Here is a 24154-nt window from a genome sequence, read left to right on the forward strand (position 1 = left end):
CACACACAAGGTATCTCTTACAGACAGACGCTAAATGCATAATACTAATTATTACGAACTAACCGTGGACAGTATTTAAAATTTAAAAAAAAATAATTATGTGTGTTTTATGATCAAGCATTATCTAATAAATCAAACTAGTTTATAAAGTAATGATAATACTGTCATCATCTACTTACCCACATGTTGTTCCAAACATTGGGCAGAATCAGAGTTTCAATCACTTTTTAAAAGATTCATGTGGATCCGTTCACTGATTCATTCAGTGACTCCTCCTGCAGGTCAGATGGAGGCGACAAGTGTCTTTCTTGAGAGGTAGTGAATCATTCACACAACCGATTCATTAAAAATACAAGGTTAACCAGGACTCATTGTCGATAATTAAATGTATAAATGTATAAATATAAAAGAGGCCCCGTTTTACATAAATAGCGATAACCTCACAGTCGCCCTGAAAATGAATCATTCATTTGGTTCGTTCCTGAACAAGATGAATCCTTTTATTCAGTTTGTTAGAGTCATGTTCACTGTGCCGCTCCACTTAGAAACGTCCTGCGACCAAATTCCTGTTACTTTTAAAGAAATACCATCTTTATTTATTGAATATTTGAGATGGGTATAAACGGAGGTCGGAGCCAGCTCCAAATGGGCGGGTCAGCTCCAGATGGGTGGGACTTCAGCTCCAAGTGGGCTGTACAAACCTCCAGAGCCTTTTGATTGGTTTATTTAATGTCATGGGGTTAATGCACGCTGCGAAAATTCAGCTTTGCATCACAGAAATAAATGATAATTTAAAGTATAATAAATTGAAAACAAATTATTTTAAATTGTAATAATATATCACAATATTAAATTTTTTTCTGTATTTTTGATCAAATAAATTCAGGCTTGATGAGCAGAAGAAATGTCTTTCAAAAACATTAAAAATAGTAATGTTTCCAAACTTTTGGCCTGTACTGTATCCCCCCAAAACTGCAAAACTGTAGAGTAAAACATTAATAAAAAAGTGATAATAAAAAAATGCGTCTTAAAACTGACATGATTGTACAAAATCACAGTCTGGGGACTCAGAATTCAGAACAACTGCTAACATTAAGTTTAAGGTAAAAATAACTGCCATGAAATTATAGTATCTTACTCCTATGCAATAAATTGTTCTTACACTACATCTATTTACCTCTGTCTTTATCCTCTTCTCTTCTTTTTGGCACTGTATCTATCGCAGACTATGCTCATTTATAATGTGTCATGTAAATTCGGCCTTCCGTCACAATCAGGAAACTTTCACCGTGTCTAGAACTGGCGCGAGCTGCCAGGCCCGTTTCTACGAGCTGTGTGTTAACAAAAGCAGTGCTGGATGCGGCCTCGAGCACGCTACACAACAAATTACCAACAACTAATCATGCGCGCTCTGTTTCTGACGCACTTGTGAAGTGAAATTCAGCCAAGTATGGTGACCCATACTCAGAATTTGTGCTCTGCATTTAACCCATCCGAAATGCACACACACAGAGCAGTGAACACACACACACACACACACACACACACACACACACACACACACACACACACACACACACACACACACACACACACACACACACACACACACACACACACACACACACACACCGGAGCAGTGGGCAGCCATTTTATGCTGTGGCGCCCGGGGAGCAGTTGGGGGTTCAATGCCTTGCTCAAGGGCACCTAAGTCATGGTATTGAAGGTGGAGAGAGAACTGTACATGCACTCCCCCCTACCACAATTCCTGCCGGCCCGGGACTCGAACTCACAACCTTTCGATTGGGAGTCCGACTCTCTAACCATTAGGCCACGACTTCAAGCACTCGATGGGCGGGGGAAGATTGAAGAGCTGGACTTTTTTGTTTTTTTGCTTTATTTGGTAGTATTTCGAATTAATGGTTTTTAAATAGTAGCCTATTATATAAAAAAAAATGTATTATGTATTATAACTGCACTGATATTTAAGCGATCAATAACTATTAATAGATTTAGTACAGTGTTCCATAAGAATGAGTCTAAGTTACAACTCCTAACTGATAATGCTTAATAATGCATTGTTTCAAAACCTGCTTTTACTTTATATTTTTAAAATGTTATCTGTTTTTACGTGTAAGGTTAATCCAAATAATGTAATGCAATTGAAACATTTGGTTTAATTACCAAATTCATTTTTCAATTTAATTATCATAACAGTGGATATACGAGGATAACTGCAGTGTCCACTACCATGCATTACATATCAACAGGTGTAGAATTAATTTTGTCATTGTAGGAAACACAAACAAACAAAAACATTGTGTAAACTTTGTGTTACAGAAAGTTCAAGTCTGGGTGGCCAAAAGTTACATTTCAGTGACCTGGTTACCGCCTCTCTCTGCAAACACAAAGAATCACTTTTCTGTAAGCTTTTTTTTTATATGCATCAAGATGTGTAATTTATTTTTTCTGAAGATTTTTGACTAATGTGGGTGGGTGGGTCTTTGTGTGGATAAATTACTTTAAAGGTGGACATTTGCAACAGTGCTTGTCCCTAAAATTGCTCCAGGGGTATGGTCAGAGACTGTCCTAAATGACAAATGATGGAATGAAAATGACATTACATTCTGTAGACGTCTCACATAAATGTGCATTGTACTTTAGTTAATGTTAACTTGTCAACAGTGAATTATTTTAGGATGTCATTGGACTGAATGTTTAGTGACTAATGACACTTCATTCCAGTAAAAATATAATCCATAGCCTTGGAGTGAAAGCAGCTGCAAAGTGTTCCAATGCTGATAAAAATCAAGCACTGTTTCATCTGCTACAGTCAGGCAAATGCTTCTGCAGTCTGATGGCAAAAACGGAGAGGCTCAGGAGGAATTTCTTCCCTCATGTTATCAGACTACTAAACATGGACATTAAACACACTGCACTTTATAGACTGGTTGTTTAGGGCTACCCAATATTTCTCTGCACACTGCGCTTTTTTGACAACCTAACTATGCAACTCATCCTCACTGCACATTGTTTACATCTCTGCACATCATCTGTGTAGCAGTTTCTGTGTAGCATCTCTACAAATCATCGGTGTAGTAGTTTAATACAGTATATTGTGTATATTTCATTTTTTGTATTTAATTATCTCCAAAAAAAAAAAACTTTTTATTTTTTTCCTGTTGTTTCATTATTTGTATTTAATTTTCTCTTATTTTTTTGCACAGTCTAAACAGAGTATGCCAGATCTACATTTGACTGCTTTTTGCATGTCATATATCAAATAAAACTTTAATTTTTAATGGTCTTGGAATGTTTTTTTATTATTATAAATTCTTGGATTACTATTTAGATTTTTTTTCTTTTTTTAAATTAAATGTTTATTTGTAAAATTTACTTCCACGTGTGGCCTTTTGTAATGTTGTTTCACCTAGAGCCAAGGGGGTTGTAACAATCTAAACAATATAATTCTCCCTCAGATTTCAAACTTGCATTAAAGAAAAACATTAACATACAGTAAACATTTTATTGCTCTAGATTACTCATTCATTTTCTTGATACTGATATATTTATAAAATTAATATAATTTAATATACTTGAATGTTTGCAGTTGTCACAAAATTATATAACAACCTCTTGTTAATAAAAAGTAAACTACAATGAAAAACAATAAATCTATTTTTCATTAGTATCGCTACTTTATGCCATCCTCTTTTGCGCGCACCCCGGCAATGACGCAATGTGAAATTTCCGCTTAAACTCCGCCCATTTGTAAAGTCCCGCCCACTAGCGGCAAAAGTTCCTCCCACTTGGAGGTTTCCGTGAAGTCCAGCCCACTTGCGGCAAAAGCTCCTCCCACTTGGAGGTCTCCGGGCTGCAGCCATACCTACTTGGAATATTTCACTTCTTGACCACTGATGAAGGATATTCCGTTTGCAGATATAACTACATACATCCGTCACCCGTTATTGTGTTAACAAAATAATTTACTTTAAAAGAGAAAAAAAATCTCGGTACATTTTCATAAGTTCACATGGCTCTCTGTGGTATAGGCTAGCAGGTGCAAAATTCTATTTTATTTTGAATATGCATATACAAATATTATTTGAATGCTGTAGAGCAGGGGTGTCAAACTCATTTTCACTGAGGGCCACTTCATCCTTACAGCTGCCATTCAAAGAGCCGTCATTACATTACCTTTGTATACAGTACATACATACATATATATATATATACATTGTGTTTTTGGAAGAAATTCTATGGTGTTGAAAGACATGAGGGGGAGTAGATAATGACAAAGTTAATTTTGGTGAACTATTGCTACATGCATTATATATAATGAAACAATATTTAATAATTTTATTAAATGTAACTAAATGTAATTATAAATTTTTATAGTGAGTTCAATGTTTATTAAGATAAAGAGTTATGATATAAAGGCTGATGACATTTAAACTGGGTCAGTCCCTATTTATCTTATTCTTTTTATGTCCAAACTAATTTGTAGCCTATTGTCTGCTTGGATAAACCTGGGGTTATGTGCTTTGTTTAAGAGCACACTGACATTTCTTTTGAGTCATATCTTTACAGAACTGAACCTGCAGTTATGTGTTAGCAGCTCAGAGAACTAACCATTAAACAATCACTACTTCAGCACACTCAGTTTTGTGTATTTTACATTGCTTAATCAGTCAGTTCATTTAAGAGAGAACAATAAATGGTCACAAATGAAAAAAAAAAAGCAATCATTTAGCCAGCAATCTGATCACTAATAGTGTATTAAATCCCATCAGAGAATGCAAGGACTAGTCATGCACTTTCATAATTACCTTCAAAACACATCATAATAATGCAGTGGCTCACTGGGTTTAATGAACATACTTTCCGACATTATTTCCAGATGATTGTACAGTTATTATTAAGGTCATGGCAGCTGGAATTGAGATTAATCCTGTTCTGCACACGACAAATTATTCATGTCATCATTTAGTTACAAACCCAAAGCGTTTTAATCAAATGTTATTTAAACCCTATGGGAAGTGATAATGTCATAGAACCACAGATGTGTGGAAATATGCAGAAATGTCATAAATGAAGTGTTTGTTCTTGATATTACTCAATATTTGATAAGGCCGACAAGTATTTAATGTGTGACTCATGTGTGAATTGTACCCTTCAACACCCTTCACAACTAATTGACTAATCAGCATTCTCCGTGCACACGAACGCTCACACAAATGAGTTCAAGTGTCCAGAGCACCACTGAGTGGCACAAGTTGAGTACTTGCTTAGCCTTGTTCTTTATTGTAGCTCAGTCTAAAAAACACCCATAAACTACAACCACACATAATCAACCATACATAATAGCATGATCAACCATACATAATAGCATGATCAAGAATATATATGTATAGACAGGTTGTTTGGTGGCAAAATGGCAAAGCAGTAATCAGAAATGACTGTTTATGGTGTGTCTTAATGCTTTATACCAGGGATCCTCAAACACGAGATCCACTTTCCTGCAGAGTTTAGCTCTAACCCTAATCAAACACACCTGAGCATACAATGTCTTCAGGATCATTCGAAAATCACAGGTGGGTGAGTTTGGTCAAGGTTGGAGCTAAACTCTGCAGCGCATTGGCCCTCCCTTACAAGATTTGAGGAACCCTGCTTTATATATTGAAATAAAAACAGAAATGTATGATAAAGTGCTCAATTACCAGTGGTTAAATACTCCACTGAGCAACATACTGGCTGTAGATGCATATATAAAAGTGTATTGTAGCAGTTTTTCACTTGTATGTTATTTTATCAGTTGTCTGCTTCAGTTGGTCGGACAAGCGTGTGACATACAGTCACAGCCGGTGATGGCGAGGACTTTTGTGTTTGTGTGCCGTTAGCACAGCGCAGGGGAACATTCATGGGCACCGTGCCTGTAGCTGAGCAACACACACACTCACTCTTGACCTTGTGCTTGTCCAGTGAGTACATAGACTTGCTGTCACAGTGAGAGAAAAAGACAGATTAATAATATGTACATAGCTTCATGGTATTGCTGTAATAAAACATAAAAATGCATTGACTTACTTCGCAGAAAGTGAGTTCTATCTTCTCTTCTGACTGGCAGTCATCCACTCTAATGTAATTCAGCAAACCCACAGTCCTTCTGCACTCTGGCTCAGTACCTAAACAGACATATGCACACATCATGTTCAGATCAGTGAACATGATTTTCAGATCAGCAACAACATCTAAATATAACTAAATAATAAAAGAAACATTATTCTTGTAATAGTCCACTGTAAAATAAAAAAAACAGTATGTAAGAAAAAATATATAGATTTTATTTTATATTACAACTAGTATTACAATACAAATATTTAAGTCTTAATTTCTTCATTTTCAAATGTTCAAGCATTTATAGTTGATTTTTAAATTTAGCTTGCAGATCACTTCACTTTCTGAATTTGAGTTTTCTTCTGTAGTATTCTTCAATGATTGATAAGCAGTGGCCTAATATAGACTCTACAGTACTGTTCTTACGTTTGGGGTTGATAAGATTTAAAAGATTTTTGAAAGAAATCTCTTTTGTCACAAAGGCTACCTTTGTTTGATCAAACATGCAGTAAACAGTTACAGTATATTATGAAATATTATTACAATTTAAATTTCTTTTTGAATATATTTCAAAATATATTTTATCCTGTGATGCAAAGCTGAATTTTCAGCTTCATTACTCCCAGTGTCACATGATCCTTCAGAAGTCATACAAATAAACTAATTTGTTGAAAGAAACATTTCTGATTATTGTTTTATTTTATTTTATTTTTTTTTAAATTCAAAATAGAAAGTTCCATATAACAGTGATTATTTGAAATATAAATATTTTTACAGTCACTATTGATCAATTAAACGGGTGGTCCATGCTCATTAAAAGTTATTTTAAATGGTAGTGTATATACTTCATGGGTGCATTTGCAATGTTTGAAATGGTTCTTCTAAGCAAAGCTGCATGCTAAAAGGCTTTTTTTATTTTCTTGGCCATTAACTATGTTTACTGGCAGGTAGAGGTAGTTAGTGGTGAGCGAGGGGGATTCAAACCTGTGTCTTCCACAATGACTATTCTGGCTATTTTGACATTGACTCATGACTGTGTCTGCACATATTTATTATTTTCAGAGTGACCAGCTGTCCATCAGGTCGTCGGATGCTACATGCAGTTACTACACAACGTCTGCAGCAAGCATTAGGTATCGGCTCCAGTGTATACAGGTGCTGGTCATATAATTAGAATATCATCAAAAAGTTGATTTCCTTCACTAATTCCATTCAAAAAGTGAAACTTGTATATTATATTCATTCATTACACACAGACCGATATATGTAAAATGTTTATTTCTTTTAATTTTGATGATTTTAACTGACAACTAAGGAAAATCCCAAATTCAGTATCTCAGAAAATTAGAATATAACTTAAGACCAATACAAAGAAAGGATTTTTAGAAATCTTGGCTAACTGAAAAGTATGAGCATGTACAGCACTCAACACTTAGTTGGGGCTCCTTTTGCCTGAATTACTGCAGCAATGCGGCGTGGCATGGAGTCGATCAGTCTGTGGCACTCATCAGGTGTTAAGAGAGCCCAGGTTGCTCTGATAGTAGCCTTCAGCTCTTCTGCATTGTTGGGTCTGGAATATCGCATCTTCCTCTTCACAATACCTTTATAGATTTTCTATGGGGTTAAAGTCAGGCGAGTTTGCTGGCCAATTAAGAACAGGGATAACATGGTCCTTAAACCATGTACTGGAAGCTTTGGCACTGTGTGCAGGTGCCAAGTCCTGTTGGAAAATCAAATCTGCATCTCCATAAAGTTGGTCAGCAGCAGGAAGCATGAAGTGCTCTAAAACTTCCTGGCGTTTTTGAATGGGTTTTGTTTCACAATCCTCTCCTTACACTTTTTTTCTACCACATTTTTCCCTTCCCTTCGCCTCTCTATTAATGTGCTTGGACACAGAGCTCTGTGAACAGCCAGCCTCTTTTGCAATGAACTTTTGTGTCTTGCCCACCTTGTGCAAGGTGTCAATGGTCGTCTTTTGGACAACTGTCAAGTCAGCAGTCTTCCCCATGATTGTGGAGCCTACAGAACTAGACTGAGAGACCATTTAAAGGCCTTTGCAGGTGTTTTGAGTTAATTAGCTGGTTAAAGTGTGGCACCGGGTGTCTTCAATATTGAACCTTTTCACAATATTCTAATTTTCTGAGATACTGAATTTGTGATTTTCCTTAGTTGTCAGTTATAATCATCAAAATTAAAAGAAATATACAGTTGAATTATATCAGTGTGTGTGTAATGAATGAATATAATATACAAGTTTCACCTTTTTAATGGAATTAGTGAACTAAATCAACTTTTTGATGATATTCTAATTATATGACCAGCACCTGTATCCCAACAAAACAAAGCACACATGTGACTTTACTCATACATATAGAGCTGACAGTCCTTTTAGAAACTGTTTCCACAGAAATGAAGATTCTGCCATCATTTATTTCTCCTAATGTCATATTTAATGACTGTCTTTCTCTTCTTATTTTCTTATTCAAAAGGCGTTTGAGAAGCGTTTGGCTTTAAGGACGTCAAAACCTGACACATCTAAGTGCAGCATATCCAACACAAAAATGTGAATGAAATTGAAGAGCTGCTTTTTAAAAGTAATGCTCCTTTTATCGCATTTTCATTGCATGCAAAAACAGCTTGGGCGTTTTCAAACATGGGCAAGACATCTGCATATGTGCTCTGTGGATGAAAGAAAGTCATACGGGTTTAAACGACATGAGGGTGAGTAAATGATGAGAGAATCGTCATTTTTTTGGGTGAACTACCCCTTTAATAATCCTCAGAGTGAGGGTTTTACTTCTGAGAAGGGGGAGCAGCTCATCTTCCTGCAAGAGAGCCGATAACTCCTCTTATCTCTCACACACTCACAGAGTGTGCACACATCCAACATCACTCGCTCTCCAGCCTACTCACACACACACACACACACACACACACACAGCAAGACCCCTAAAGTCAATCTGTTATGCACCAAGACATCTTCACACGGCACATCAGTATTCTGTATGTTAACTGTACGTCTTTACCGCAATAACAGTTTGATTCAGCATGCAGAAATCCACTGGAACTGAAGAAAAAAAGCATTAATGTCTAAAGAAAGATGACAGAGAGCAGCGCTGTATGAGCAATGTGTGTACATGCTCCAAAATTAACACTTTAAACACCAAATAGGATTTGACGAGTATTATTAAAAATCATCAGCTTTAGTCCGAATTCTTTTTTTTAATTATTATTAATGGACATTTTTAACAAGACTTCAAGGAAAATGTTATAATTTTTTTAAATAAAATATCAAACTGCAATAGCTTAGATAATAGCTCTATTTTTATATCACTGTATTGTTATATTAACGTTGACATGTTATGTTTTTATTTTTTAATTTGTACTATAAGTTTGCCTTTGCTGCTATGGCGCATTAAATGAATAAATAAATATTACGAGTCATATTAAATGATTCTTATGAATTGTTTAAATAAAACTTAATTTAAATTCAATACTGGCTTTGGTTTATCGGTATTAAACAATTATATATCTTTGTATTGTATATCTAATTGTTGGCATCTAAATTAAGATTTAGATGATCATGCAACACTCACCTAGAGGAATACCGATTATGGCAAAGATTTTACGCTTCAGATGAGTTTTTTCCTTTTAAGAGTGTGAATTCCTAATATTTAGCTTTTTTGCCACAAATATGGAAAGAATAGTCATATTTTCATAAATATTAAAACTAGAAGCCTTTATCAATGTGAAATCATAAATAAATGTCCCCGGGCTTACTATGCATGATTCATCACTGCCTGTTATTGTAAGTGAAAAAAAAATGTGCCTTTCATCATAATGTAATAGCTTTTCTTCAATTTTAAATTGTTTCCTGTTTTTTATATGACTAAGGGGAGGGAAATTAGATTATATTTTTAACATTTTCTGAACAAAGTACTGTTGTTAGTAGCTGGCTGGGTATTTGGTTGCTACGATGTTCTTGGTGGTTAATTACTGACACAATCAAAAGAGTTTATCATATTTTGGTCACTATTTGGGAATCGATTTATAAAATAACCCCCTTTTTTGTGAATCTATAAAGAAATAATAGCTCCCCATCCAACATCATCCTGCATAATTTGAGGTATAATAAGAGACATTATATATGGAGACGGTCCACTCGTATAGAAAATAATGGGAGAAATTATAACACTTTCTATGTTGCACTGTAATGAAAAGAGCCAGTCTGAAAGCAGACTGAAAAATATAGTATTTTTGTGTGATTACAAAGCAGCATGATATGATTGTTGCCAGATTTTGTTCCTGATTTGAAATATGTTAAGCATACCATTTTTTTTATTTTCCATTCTGGTTGTTTAGGGCTAAACTTGCATGATTGGAAATAAACAATGTCGTGTTTGTTAATATCAATTCAACCCATTTTTGTGCAACATCCACATCTCAAAATCCATTGAATAACCGATGGACAGAACAAAGTCTCTTGTTTTCGAATCCATTTCACTTGGATGTATGACACAATATGAAAGAAAAGATCTGTCTTTACTTCCATTTCATTGCAAATTTGAATGAACCCACTTTAAATGTTTTTGTGTGCATATGTAAGTGCAGAAAAATGTAATACCTGAAGTTAGGAGTTAATTCAAATACCTTGAAAGTATGCATAATAATATGCATGCTTTATGAAAAATCTGTCATAATATCATAGCCTGAAACTGATGAAATCAGATGAATATTCATAAAGTATGTCACAATACAGAAGTTAAATGCATTGTAAATGCCACTACATATCATCTTTTAAAGTGACTTATGATCTTTTTAAAATATTCAGAGTTCATAAAAATGAATCAAATTTATAACAGTTCACAAATTAATACACAGCCCTGCATCTTGAATTTGAAAGAAAAATGCTGATTTGCCAAAAAGGCCTTATATGATCTCCTTTAAGGATGCAGAGTTAAAAAATATTAATAAAAACTTTGGTAACACTTCACTTACAGCGTTTATGTATAATGCATTATAAAAGGTTATTGAATTATAATTATTCATAATGTGCATTTTAAGGCATTATATTTTGTCATAAATTATGATAATAATAAAAACATTTTAAAAGCATAGTGTAACAATAAATTGGTAAGTGTTATAATGTATCAACTGCGGTTACAATTATTCATATTGTACAATGCATTATAATGTGCATTACAAGGCATAATTGATGCATTAAAACTACTTTTAAAATGCATTGTACATAAAGGCTTTTATTAAAGTGTTTTAATTATTATTTTTGTTTTTTTTACTGAAATAAGAATGAATGTTTTACATATCAAAATAACAAAAGCAGTCAATAGTCAAAAGTTCTCCTAAAATAAGAAAATAAACAAATAGTGGATTTAATCCAGCAAATATTCTTCAGGGCGGTGATCATTTTCAAACAGAAAGGACGCACCAGAGGACAGATCTGGTTGCAGACAGGGTCCACACACTGAGCAATATGCAGGCCGGTCTCTCAGTCTACTTGCTCCGTGCAGGTGTAGCTTTTACACTTCTCTTTCCACCTGCTTCCCACCTGGTAGACCACAGCGTCCACCAGACACACCTGCTCATATAAATAGTCGATTACATGCTGATTGCAGAGTACACTCATCAGGACATGGAGCTGCAAGGGCAAGTGAATAACACATGCGCAGCGAGAGCACAAAAGCGTTCCAACCTTATCGGGTGTGTAGGTGACCTCTATGCAGCCGCAATAATTGGCGGTGGTCTCCGTAATGTAGCCCGGGGGGCAGGTGCGAGTGATGTTTTGACAGTCACACACACATTCATATGAATCGCAGCACTCCGACAGTGTGACCGACAGCTACTTGTATGCAGAGCAGGATGGTTTTGTTGTCACAGGGCACTGATCCTTTTTGCAAACTGAGAGAGGGCAGTAAATAGATTGTTGTGATTGAAAACCATCTTTGTGAAATTAACAAAAGTGTGTGTGTGTGTGTGTGTGTGTGTTCGTGTGTGTGTGTGTGTGTGTGTGTGTGTGTGTGTGTGTGTGTGTGTGCTCTCACCACACTGGTAAACTGGCAGACAATCTCCTGGGTTTGTGAGGATGACACTGAGCCTGTGAGTGCAGTGAGGGGGATCTGACCGCTTACAGTTCAGGTCACACACAATAGACACACAGTAGATTAACAACATTATAATTTGGTAGAGCCAACAGGTGTATCATATCTGTAAGTATGGGTGGTAAAAGCATCACATAACAAAGGCCCAAAAATTTTAATTTCACGTGGATGGAATTGCAGATCATTTTCAAAATAACAGCTGTCAAATCGATTAATCACGATAAATATACATACATGTATATATTTTTTAAATATATATAATATATATTTATATATAATATCGCAATTAATGAGTAGAATATACATTATGGATACCTTAAATGTATAAATGCACATTATTTCTGTATTCTCTGTGTTCTCAGCTCACCACACTCATATTCAGGACTGCACTTAGATCCCATCTTCTCCCGAAGAACCTCACATTGTCCACACTCTGGGGCTGTAGCACAGCAACAGTTGCCATGACAACACACACTGAGAAACCACTTCAAGAAATGGGGCTGTCACACATTGTGTCTTTACCTTTAGCATTGATGCAAGGCAACCCTGTGCAGTTAATGCGCTGCTGATCCATACACACACAGAAGACAGGGGTTTTCCTCAGGATTCCAGCTTTCCATAAACTGAAACACACACACACCAGAATCATGAGACTGCCAGAGGCTTATTGGTTTTATAAAGTGGTGGCAATAGCAATATCAGGCTGCAGGTCTCTTTGATTACACACTTATCTCAAATGAACACGGACCCTTCAGAGCAGAAACAGCCCTCTGTGGGAGTGTTCAAGCACGCTGATCCATTGCCCTTCATTAAACCATCACCCATCATGTCACCAGGACAGAACTGCCTCCCTGTCCGCACTGCTCCAAACATCTGCTTCGATGAGTCTGGGCATGACATGGCTACACACAGAAAATACAATGGGAAATTCAAGTATTTTGTATTCAAGTAGAACACAAATTATTAGTGACATGAAATGCCATCCACAACATATTTAATTCTGTTAATGCAACATTTTCCAGTTAAAAATGAGAATATACTATAAGAAATAATGTGGGGAGAGATTTGATTTCGTCCAGAATAAATGTTTGGATATTATGTCATGTGATTTGTGTAACTGGTTAAAATTGCAGAAAGGAAAGGAGAAAGGAGGTGGAGAAAGTTCTTACACTTTCATGATACCTTTAATAATGTACACTGATAAATTAATTGAACACCATAATGGGATCAATTTTGATCACTAAATACTCACCTTCATGTTGTTTTAAACCGTTTTTTTTTTTCCTCCATGAAAATGTATTTTTTATTTGATAGGATTATTTTATATTAAAATGTTTAAATCATTATTTATGCGTTTTTTTATTTTAATTTATTTATATAATTGTTATAAATAACAATTTTATCACACAAATCTATGGCATATCTTCAGAAGACTACTTTTACAGTACTTGTATTGTCCTTTTCAGAGTTTGGTCTGAACCTCTGTTGGATGGCAAGATCTGTGTAAATATGTCTCTTTTTGTGGTTGTAACAGCAAAGTTTTGAACAACATGAGGGTGATTAAATAATGCCATCATTTTCATTTTTGGGGCAACTATTCCATAGTACCACTGTATGCTGTATGATGTATACTTCTTTCTTTCAAGCTTGAGACTTTCATTACAGCACACAGATCTGTAATAACTCCTGTTTGTTCTGCTGATCAAAGTACCACCATCTCACTGAACTGAGACACGCAGGGTCCTCCCGGCTTCACTTCATGACTCATTAATCACAGAAGACTCCAGTCCTCCAGTCACACACTCCCTGCTGTATGCAGTAACAAGGTCACACACAGCATTAGGCTGGCAGGCCACGGGCCGGCAGATCTGCACATAGTCCTGCAGGAGGACCAGCGCGTGACAGCGGCTGAACACCTCAGAGTTCAGCACATCGCAGCCCTTCGTCACCCCCACGGCACACGACTGAACCTCCTGATGCTGGACACACTCATCCAGAGTCCATTCCTTCAGATTCACGTCAGGGTCTGTGGTCACACGGCCGTCAGATAACACCAGACCTGTCTGATCATCAGAGATTGGCAAGTTATGTACATCACACACATACTGTACGCAATGGGTGGTTGGGAAAAATGGTTTGGGAGGTTAGGAAAGTTTTACATTTGAAGGAATTAACATTTAAATATTAAAATAAATATAAATATCTACTGTGTGTATATATTTTCAATACATTATATATAATACAATATTATATATATATATATATATATATATATATATATATATATATATATATATATATATATATTCAATTATTAAATTCAAATATAATTCATTAACTTATTAAGAAATTAATATTTAACGATTGAATTAAAGTTCTTGTGTGTGTGTGTGTGTGTGTGTGTGTGTGTACATATGAATACATACATGCACAGTCAGTCATCAAATTCAAATATAATTCTATAATTCTGAAGAAACATACATACATTTTAACTATTGAAATAAATACAAATTTCTATAGGTGACATTAGATAGATTATTACAAGGCCTATATCACTAAATGTTAATATCATTTCATGGAAATACCCCATATGATTACGAATAAATATAAAATTTGTATTAATAATAATAATTGTATTGATAATTTCTCTCTTTCACTGTCTCACTCTTTGTATGTATGTATAGACATATATATATATAAAAAAATTAGTTTCATACCTATTTCATAATTCTTCAAATTTGAATTTGTTAATTTTGCATGCAATCTAAAATATTTTTTCGAAATTTTAATGAAATTTAGAATTAATTTTGAATAGCACATAACATGATATAGGCAGACTAATACTCTCCTAAGCAATCAATCTCCAAAAACGACAGTCGTAAGCTTAAAGGAAGTGTATTTACCACATAAGCCAGTGGTGTTGGGTTTCATGGCGATGTCCATATTGACCATAAATTCATTGCTGTGGGGAGTGAAGGTGAGTGTGAATCCATGCTGCTCTGATCTCAGCAGGTGCAGTATTGCACCAATCTGTGTCACAGTCACTCCCTGACTCCTGAATGGGACAGCGGTAATTACACCGCCCACAGTCACCTGCAACACAGACAGCATGTTGACCCTCTCTGCTAACTTAGTGAACTTTGCAATGGATGCACTTTGCATGCTTTTGCAATGTATCAACCTTCATGTCATCCCGTAGCACCACACTCATCCTGCCCTCCCTCAGCTCCAGACTCTTCATTCAGATCTGATTGGGCATGCTATGACAGTCAGCTGTATGCAACACTAGCTCCACCCCTCTTGAGCGAAGCAGCAAATAGGAGCAGGTGGCTCTCAGCTTCAGAGCCGCAACCGAAAATGACACAACGTGACTAGTGAAGCTGCCCATACAACTACCTGTAGGAATGAAAGTATGCATATTAAAGCTAGAAGTTTATGCATTTTCGTAATTCTCTAAATTGTTGTCACTTGGCTTCAGTGCATGATTAATTAAGTTTCTTTATGCCAAGATTGAGTAAAAATGACTGTTTTTGACAGTCTGATCACATAATGAGTCAAGAAAACAACTGTTTAAACCCACAGGTGCTATTACATTACACAGGAAAGGTGTGGTGCAATGTATTGTGTGATATACTGGTGTCTAATGTGTGAGATTCATAACAGGATTGGTTGTTGTATAGTGAGGGATGTGTGTTTGTACAGGGGCAGGTCCAGGTACAGCCGTAGATGTGATTGTAGTGGAGGCCTGGGAGGCTATTTTTGCAGACGAGAGACTCCATCTTCTCACAGTTGATGCGGTGGCTCTGCGCCATTACCGTTCCTGATGGGTTGCACAGCACTGAGTGACAACCATCTGGCAATGTCTCCCCAGACTGATGAAAAGAAAAAGTAGAATAGATACTTACAAACCAGAACATCAGGAGCCTTTGTTAGTCTGCAGTAAATACTACACGATTAATCCAAATAAAACCAAAATAACAATAGCTAAGTGCAAATATCAATTCAGAAAGGCTGCAATTTATCCACATATAGTATACTGTATGTGTTGCGTGTTTCAGAGTGAAGTGCAGCACTGTGTTCTTTTATACACGAACAACTCATGATCAAGTGTTTTCATTGGCTCAGAGTGCATCGGTTCAAAGTAAAACCGTCTGGAACTCTATCCCTGCATCCACTCTATCTTTGAATCATTTGTAACATGAATTTGAAAACACAGTATAAACTCGTGAAGAAAAGTCCTTATAAATTGACACTGCAGTTTTTTATCCAAATAAAAGCCTGATGGCTTAACATTTGAAAATGAAGAAATTAAGACATCCATAAATATTAGTATTGTAATATTACAGTTTCACTATAAAATAAAATAATAATTATTACATTATTTTTCTTAAATGCTTTTTTTATTTTACAATGAAACATTATAAAAGGATTTTGTTTAATATTTGATCTACGATAATAATAAACATTATAATAAAAATAATTATTTTACAATACGATGGAATTATTATTATTGTTATTATAGTCATATTGATACATAATCACAAAACTTTGGGCTAAATTGTGCAGCTCTACAAACCTGGAACATTATAATTTTTTCAATTTTATAATTTCAGAAAAAGCCCCAAACAGCCCTAAATCATGCAGCTAAAATTATATTTTATGCAAGTAAGTGAACGCAAACACTTCTGTCTACATGAGCTACAGTATGCATTTGTTGATTTTCTGAAATGTTGTGCTAAAGGGGGCATTAGTATGAGCTGTTTTCAGTGGTCATTTTTCTCTTTAAGGACATCTGCTGCCAACACACTGAAGAGACTCTTTAAAAGCAAACTGGTTCAAATGTTGACATTTATTGACATGTTAGCTACTGCCATCATCACCCAAAAGTGCATGTGAAGTACAGTATGCATGCTAGTAATGTATTGCCCAAGCATTTGCAACATGCCCAGAATATGTTACTAGCCTTAAATAAATGAGTTGTTAGTGAGCAGCTGTTGCTTTAAAGGTTTTTTGGCAGATGAAGTTACTGGCAGAATGTAGTTCAGTCAGTCTGGTCATACTGGTTACCCACTCCAATACGAAACACTGACACTCCTGTCTAGAACAAACATGTGTTGCTTGTAAGTCGTAATGTTATGTGAATAAAATCATAGGAGTAGGAGTTTAAATGCATAATACTGTGTAAATAATGTAGATATTTAAAAAAAAAAAAAATTACAGGAAAATGCTGCAGTAGGAGTAGAGCAAAGAGTCAGCAGCTTTATAAATGCAAATGGATGTGGTGCATGTTGTTATATCGTAGTGCAGGATTTACTAACAAAGAAATCCTTGGTCTATTGCTGTATCAATACCAACTGTCATTAGTATGATGACAATGGGGCTGTTATATAGGAAATTGAATTTATTCATAAGAAGGAACAAGACAGACATTCAGGAAATTGCCTCTTTTGTGCAATTTGAAGTAGCAACCGGTGGGTGGCTGACTGCACTTCACTTTGATGTTATGCTCCTCATGAATTTATGTAATCTAATAATGCTAGGACTTCATCTCATAATGCTACAACTTTATTCTTTTAAACTTTGCAATTTTTATTCTCACGAAAAGCCTGTTATTTTTTCAAAACACCATGATTTTATTCTCAAAATAGATAGTAAAATAGTATTTTTTTATATATTTACATGACACTAAAACATTTTTGTAGTGACATGCTGTTTATTACTCATCTCTGTTTCAGACCCATCTCTAAAATAGTTTGTGATTTATTATTTTATTAACATTGTTTTTACTTGCTAGATGGCTCTTGGGTTAGTAAGTCATAGTGGCATCCTGTCGGTCACCACAGAAATTTAATAATTTTGACTTCCCCGTCCATACCTTTAAAACTTAAAAATAAATCACATTTCATATATACAGTCAAATTATTTAAACAAAAATACCAGCTGCACGGATTTGCTTTTAAATCTGGAATATCTTGCCCCAAAGACTTTGAAAGACTGTTTTTACAGTCTGTGGGAGTTTAAGTTAGAGTGGAAATCAACAATGTACCATATATATGACTTCAATGAAGTTACATTTGTATTGAACCCTGAACATCACTTTAAAGTCCACTTAAAAGAGTGAATTGATAAAGCTGTAAATAATTTCACCCACCCACAACCATAACCACAGCTTTAGGGACACCCATCTGTCCCCCTCTGGTGAAGGAAAGGCTGTCTCACAGCCAATCACAGAGCAGCTCCTGCAGAGACAGAGGAAGGAACGCAGCGTGGCGTATATTTTAACTGTCAGGCTGTACCTGCTGTGAATTCGCATGTTTACCCAGTCTTGGTGTGTTGTCTCTGTTGCTGTATAATGTTTCTAAAAGCATGAGAAGGTTGTCTTCTGATTTCACCCCATACACTGTCACTGCCCTGTGTGTCATTGCAACATGCAACACAGATGAGTACAACTCTAAACGTAACAATTTAAATGTATACACAAAATAAAAAATCAGTCTTATTGAGAATTACCGATATTTGTGCTCTTTATGAAGGTTCTCACAAATGTTTTCAAGCTCTCAGTAGGGCTTTGAACACGACACTGATTAATCACACACACACACACACACACACACACACACACACACACACACACACACACACACACACACACACACGCACACACACACAAACACGCACACACACACAAAGACGTTTGTTTCTGTGAATTGTGGGGACTTTCCATAGACTTCTATTACTTTTATACTGACCTACAATTCCTGCCGGCCCGAGACTCGACCTTGCAACCTTTGGATTACGAGTCCAAATTTCTAACCAATCAGGCCATGACTTACCCACTTTCAGATAATATCATTACTATCAGTACTATAATTTACTATTTTTAATAATTCTATTTCCGCAGGCCAGTCCCCACAATGTAAAAAAAATTCAGGTTTTACTATCCTTGAGCGGACATTTGGTCCCCTCAATGTAGCATAAACAAGTACAAGTACGGGGAAGTCGTGGCCTAATGGTTAGAGAATCGGACTCCCAATCGAAAGGTTGTGAGTTCGAGTCTCGGGCCGGCAGGAATTGTGGGTGGGGGGAGTGCATGTACAGTTCTCTCTCCACCTTCAATACCACGACTTAGGTGCCCTTGAGCAAGGCATCGAACCCCCAACTGCTCCCCGGGCGCCGCAGCATAAATGGCTGCCCACTGCTCCGGGTGTGTGTTCACAGTGTGTGTGTGTGTTCACTGCTCTGTGTGTGTGCACTTCGGATGGGTTAAATGCAGAGCACAAATTCTGAGTATAGGTCACCATACTTGGCTGAATGTCACTTCACTACTACACACACACACACAAACAGATATTTGGACAAAAAAGAAAGCATATAGGTTACTAGGATTGATAAATGGTAGCATAGGTGTTCTAAGTGGATTCTAGAGTGTTCTGGGTGAGATTTACGAAGTATTTGCAAGGCAGCGGACAGGGAGTTTTGCATAGCTAGGAAGTTGGTAGATTGTTGCTAAGGTGTTCTTCATGGGTTCCTGACAGTTACAGTTGGATAAATTAGAGTGAGGTGTTAATAGACTAGTGTATGTGTCATTTAGGAGTAGTATGTCCATTTTTACCCTGCATTTCCAGACAGACTTAATTATAAGTCCTATAAGACATTGACAGTTGACGTATAATGATCTAAACTCTGTGTGCTTTTTCAGTTATATTTTTCATAAGTACTGTACCATTCAAAATTGTGTAATCACCAAGGCAGTATCCATAAAAAACTGTAATACTGAATAAAAAGTGAATATAAAAAGTAAAAGTAATAAAAAGTTATATTGTGAAATAATATTACTATTTAAATAACTGTTTTCTTTTTTAATGCATTTTAAAAAGGTAGTGCAAATATACAACTTTTCTCAGTATTTTTTGTCAATGTTATGTGTCCCTGCTGATCAAAAGTTTTACATTTTTAATTTTTAACTTACTGACCACAAACTTCTTTTCAGAAATATTTATCAAAACAGTAAAAATTTGTGAAACAATAATGAAGCTCTTCTGATATGAATGTACCAGTCCTATTGTGTTTAAGTGTTTAATAAATTTAATCTGAATACATTTTATTAATATAAACAAATAACATCTGTGAAAGAAATGTTATGTTCTTGGCAGTGTTTCCTAGTGTTGACTCTCACACTTACCATTACAGCCAGACACACATGACTCACACACTCCATGTCCAGGTCCACTGCTCCGGGTGTGTGTTCACGGTGTGTGTTCACTGCTGTGTGTGTGCACTTTGGATGGGTTAAATGCAGAGCACGAATTCTGAGTATGGGTCACCATACTTGGCTGTATGTCATGTCATTTTCACTTTCAGATTCTGGCAGGTATTGTCAGACTCTATCCCAGAATCCCTCATACTCTCACACTCAAACGCTGCAGCGGAGGAGGACAAAAGATAGAGCGCCGCCCTACAGGTGAAACACATGCTCAAAGAATTCATTATATGTTCTTGTCTGAGCCACTTGACAACATTCTGTCCACTTTTGTGTCTCTGATGTGTTCAAGTGCAATTGTTTATTCAATTATTATACTGCATAAAATGTCTTTCTTACTCAGTATTTTTATCTTGTTTTCAAGTACAAATATCTAAACATTCTTAAATCAACATACATTTATTTAAGAAGCATAATGAGTCAACCTGTTTTCTTAAAAAAATTATAATAATAATAATTGTATTTTTATACTTAAAACAAGACACATATCTTCCAATGGGGTACAAAAAATAAATGTAATTAAAAAAAATTAAAAAATATGTGACCCTGGATCAAAAAACAGTCATACGTTAGTAAGTAGAACCGGTATATTTGTAGCATGGCCAACAATATGGCTCAAAATTATTGATTTCCATTAGGATATTAATGAAGGATATTGAGGATATTAAGTAAAGATCACGTTCCATGAAGACGTTTTGTAAATTTCCTACCGTAAATATATCAAAACTTAGTTTTTGATTAGTAATATGCATTGCTAAAAACTTCATTTGGACAAATTTAAAGGAGATTTTCTCAGTTTCTCATTTTGGATTTTTCTGGACCTCAGATTCCAGATTTCCAAATAGTTGAATCTCAGCCAAATATTATCCTATCATAACAAACAATACATCAATGGAAAGCTTATTTTTGTATAAATCTCAATTTCAAATTGAACCTTATGACTGGTTTTATGGTCCAGGGTCACATATATTTAAATTAGAGTATATCTGCCAATCTGCCAGTAGTGCAAGAAAAATTAATTTAACTCAAAAATGTTAAAATATATATTTATATTAGTGAAATGTTAATTTAAATTTAAAAAAAAAATCTTACCACATTGCAGATATTTATTTCTTGTTTAAATCAAAAACTTACTTAATTTGGATATATTTTTTAGAAAACAAGACATAACATCTTCTATTCTCAAGTAAATGTGTCAGTTTCAGAATGACAATACATTTGTAGTGAAAAACTTTTTTATGACGTGTAAACAGACAGAATGAGATATACCACAGCATCCATGTCCCCTCCAGTTGACTTGCAGTCCCTTAGCTGGGAACAGGCCTTACCACATGGTCTGTGTTGCCATCTGGTGTTCAGTGCATATATAAATCATGACATCATACTTTCAAGCAATCAAATTCCTAAAAGTGCTTTTATTGTCTATAAATATGCATCTTTATTGGACTGTAACTGCCATTAATTAGTGTTTTGAATGCAACATTTTTAAACATTGACATGTGATGTCCCTGATTTGTAACATTTGTTCATGTACATGTATCTGTATCTGTGTGTGAGTGTGTATACCTCTCTTAGGGTTTAAAATGCAGGGATCTGGGGGTTGCAATTGAACATAGTCACAGTCTGCATTCATCTTCCATGCGTTCCCGAATCCTTCGCCGCGTGTCTTCAGCAGCCCGCCCACTGTTAAGATGTCGTCTCCTTGGTTACTATTATAATTACCACACAGACCACACGTTTTCCCAGCATAGGCTGGGTTTAGCTGCAAACACAACCCCCCCCCACCCCCCTCACACACACACACACACACACACACACACACACATACTGTATGCTCACATATCAGGTTTGCAGCACGGGAGTATTTGATACATGTCCCAGATTCGGCACACACAGACTCTATATTATGTACATGGGAAGTATTTCTGGATTATTTTCATCGCGTAAAGCTCCCAGCATTCTCAGACACACAACATCTGATCCAGACTGCTGGAAATTCCAGCTAAAACCAGCTTAAGGTGACAGATTGTTGTACAGGGTTTCTGGATGGTCAAAACTAATCGTTAGCTGAATCAAACTGGTTTAGGTGATTGAAAGAAGATGTTTGGCAGAATGTTCACGCTGCTCTTTTCCATACATGGAAATAAATGGAAACAGAGGCCATCAAGCGTCAAAAATGACAAGAAAACACCATAAAACTGATATCATATTTATTACACAAGTGGTCAATTACATTTACATTAAATTTGCATTTAGCAGACGCTTTTATCCAAAGCGACTTGCAGTGCATTCAGGTTACACAATTATTATTCTTTTTTTACCTGTATGTGTGTTCCCTGGGAATTGCACCCACAACATTTTGTGCAGCTAACGCAATGCTCTGCTACTGAGCCGCAGGAACATATTTTCTAATGGTATTCTAATGTAAATATATGGCAATATACTATATTATTATTACTATTATATAAAACAATACAAATTTAGTTTTTTCCTCACACACGGCAATCAAATGACTTCAGAAGATTTGAAATACAGTGCACAAGTAATATGCACTGCACTACTTTTATACATTTAAGGTGCTTTTTTTTCAAATTACTCAGGAGTTTGACAGCCTCAGTCAATATTCAGTTTTATTCTGTAGTATAGAGAAGTCAGAATTTTTTCTTCTATTTCATGGAAAAAATTAAGTCTCACAGGTTTGAAATGATATGAGAGTAAATAAATGATAACTTTTATTGTGGTAGTGTGTGTATATATATATAGTACAGACCAAAAGTTTGGACACACCTTCTCATTCAAAGAGTTTTCTTTATTTTCATGACTATGAAAATTGTAGATTCACACTGAAGGCATCAAGGGCTATTTGACCAAGAAGGAGAGTGATGGGGTGCTGCTCCAGATGACCTGTCCTCCACAGTCACTGGACCTGAACCCAATCGAGATGGTTTAGGGGTGAGCTGGACCGCAGACAGAAGGCAAAAGGGCCAACAAGTGCTAAGCATCTCTCGGGGAACTCCTTCAAGACTGTTGAAGACCATTTCAGGTGACTACCTCTTGAAGCTCATCAAGAGAATGCCAAGAGTGTGCAAAGCAGTAATCAAAGGAAAAGGTGGCTACTTTGAAGAACCTACAATATGACATATTTTCAGTTGTTTCACACTTTTTTGTTATGTATATAATTCCATGTATAATTCCACATGTGTTAATTCATAGTTTTGATGCCTTCAGTGTGAATCTACAATTTTCATAGTCATGAAAATAAAGAAAACTCTTTGAATGAGGTGTGTCCAAACTTTTGGTCTGTACTGTATATATATATATTACTATTATAGTATTTATTAAAATTTTTAATCATACTTTCAATTTTAATATTTTTAATATTATTTTGTGAGATGGTTCAATTACCCCTAACCTCAGCATCTCCTGTACCTCCTCCTCGATGGCGTGTCTCAGAGCCTCCGGGACACGGTAGGGCCGCCACCAGACGATGGTTCCGGGTGGCTTGCGGACGTCGTGTTCTAAGACGTGGGTCCGCCCAGGCTGGGGGGGGGGGGGGGGTCACATCCGGAAACTGACTGACCAGGTGCTGCAGCTCGGTCTTCTGGGCGGCGGAGAGTTGAGGGTCCATGTCCACAACCACAGGAGTCGCCTTGGTGTAGGC

At 36.0% G+C, this 24154-nt stretch overlaps 1 protein-coding gene and 1 long non-coding RNA gene across 2 annotated transcripts in view; one reads left to right on the top strand and one right to left on the bottom strand.

Moving 5' to 3' along the window:
• Positions 1-9509, top strand: part of LOC132101710 (uncharacterized) — a 36521-nt gene extending 27012 nt beyond the window's left edge. Inside the window, exons 2-3 of the long non-coding RNA XR_009423203.1 lie at positions 7180-7250; positions 8607-9509. This is a non-coding gene — a long non-coding RNA (uncharacterized LOC132101710). The remainder of the gene's footprint in view (positions 1-7179; positions 7251-8606) is intronic.
• Positions 9510-11465: 1956 nt separating this feature from the next.
• Positions 11466-16353, bottom strand: vwf (von Willebrand factor). Its single transcript, XM_059507042.1, is given in 13 exon segments — positions 11466-11477; positions 11564-11713; positions 11828-12033; positions 12177-12280; positions 12603-12672; positions 12756-12817; positions 12819-12856; positions 12888-13079; positions 13082-13135; positions 13994-14313; positions 15134-15326; positions 15415-15629; positions 15934-16353. Coding segments are annotated over 13 exon segments (1833 nt in total). The 5' UTR covers positions 16151-16353.
• Between the last annotated feature and the right edge of the window lie 7801 nt (positions 16354-24154).

The sequence above is a fragment of the Carassius carassius genome, chromosome 23 (genome assembly GCF_963082965.1).
Source record: "Carassius carassius chromosome 23, fCarCar2.1, whole genome shotgun sequence".
NCBI classification, from domain to species: domain Eukaryota; kingdom Metazoa; phylum Chordata; class Actinopteri; order Cypriniformes; family Cyprinidae; genus Carassius; species Carassius carassius.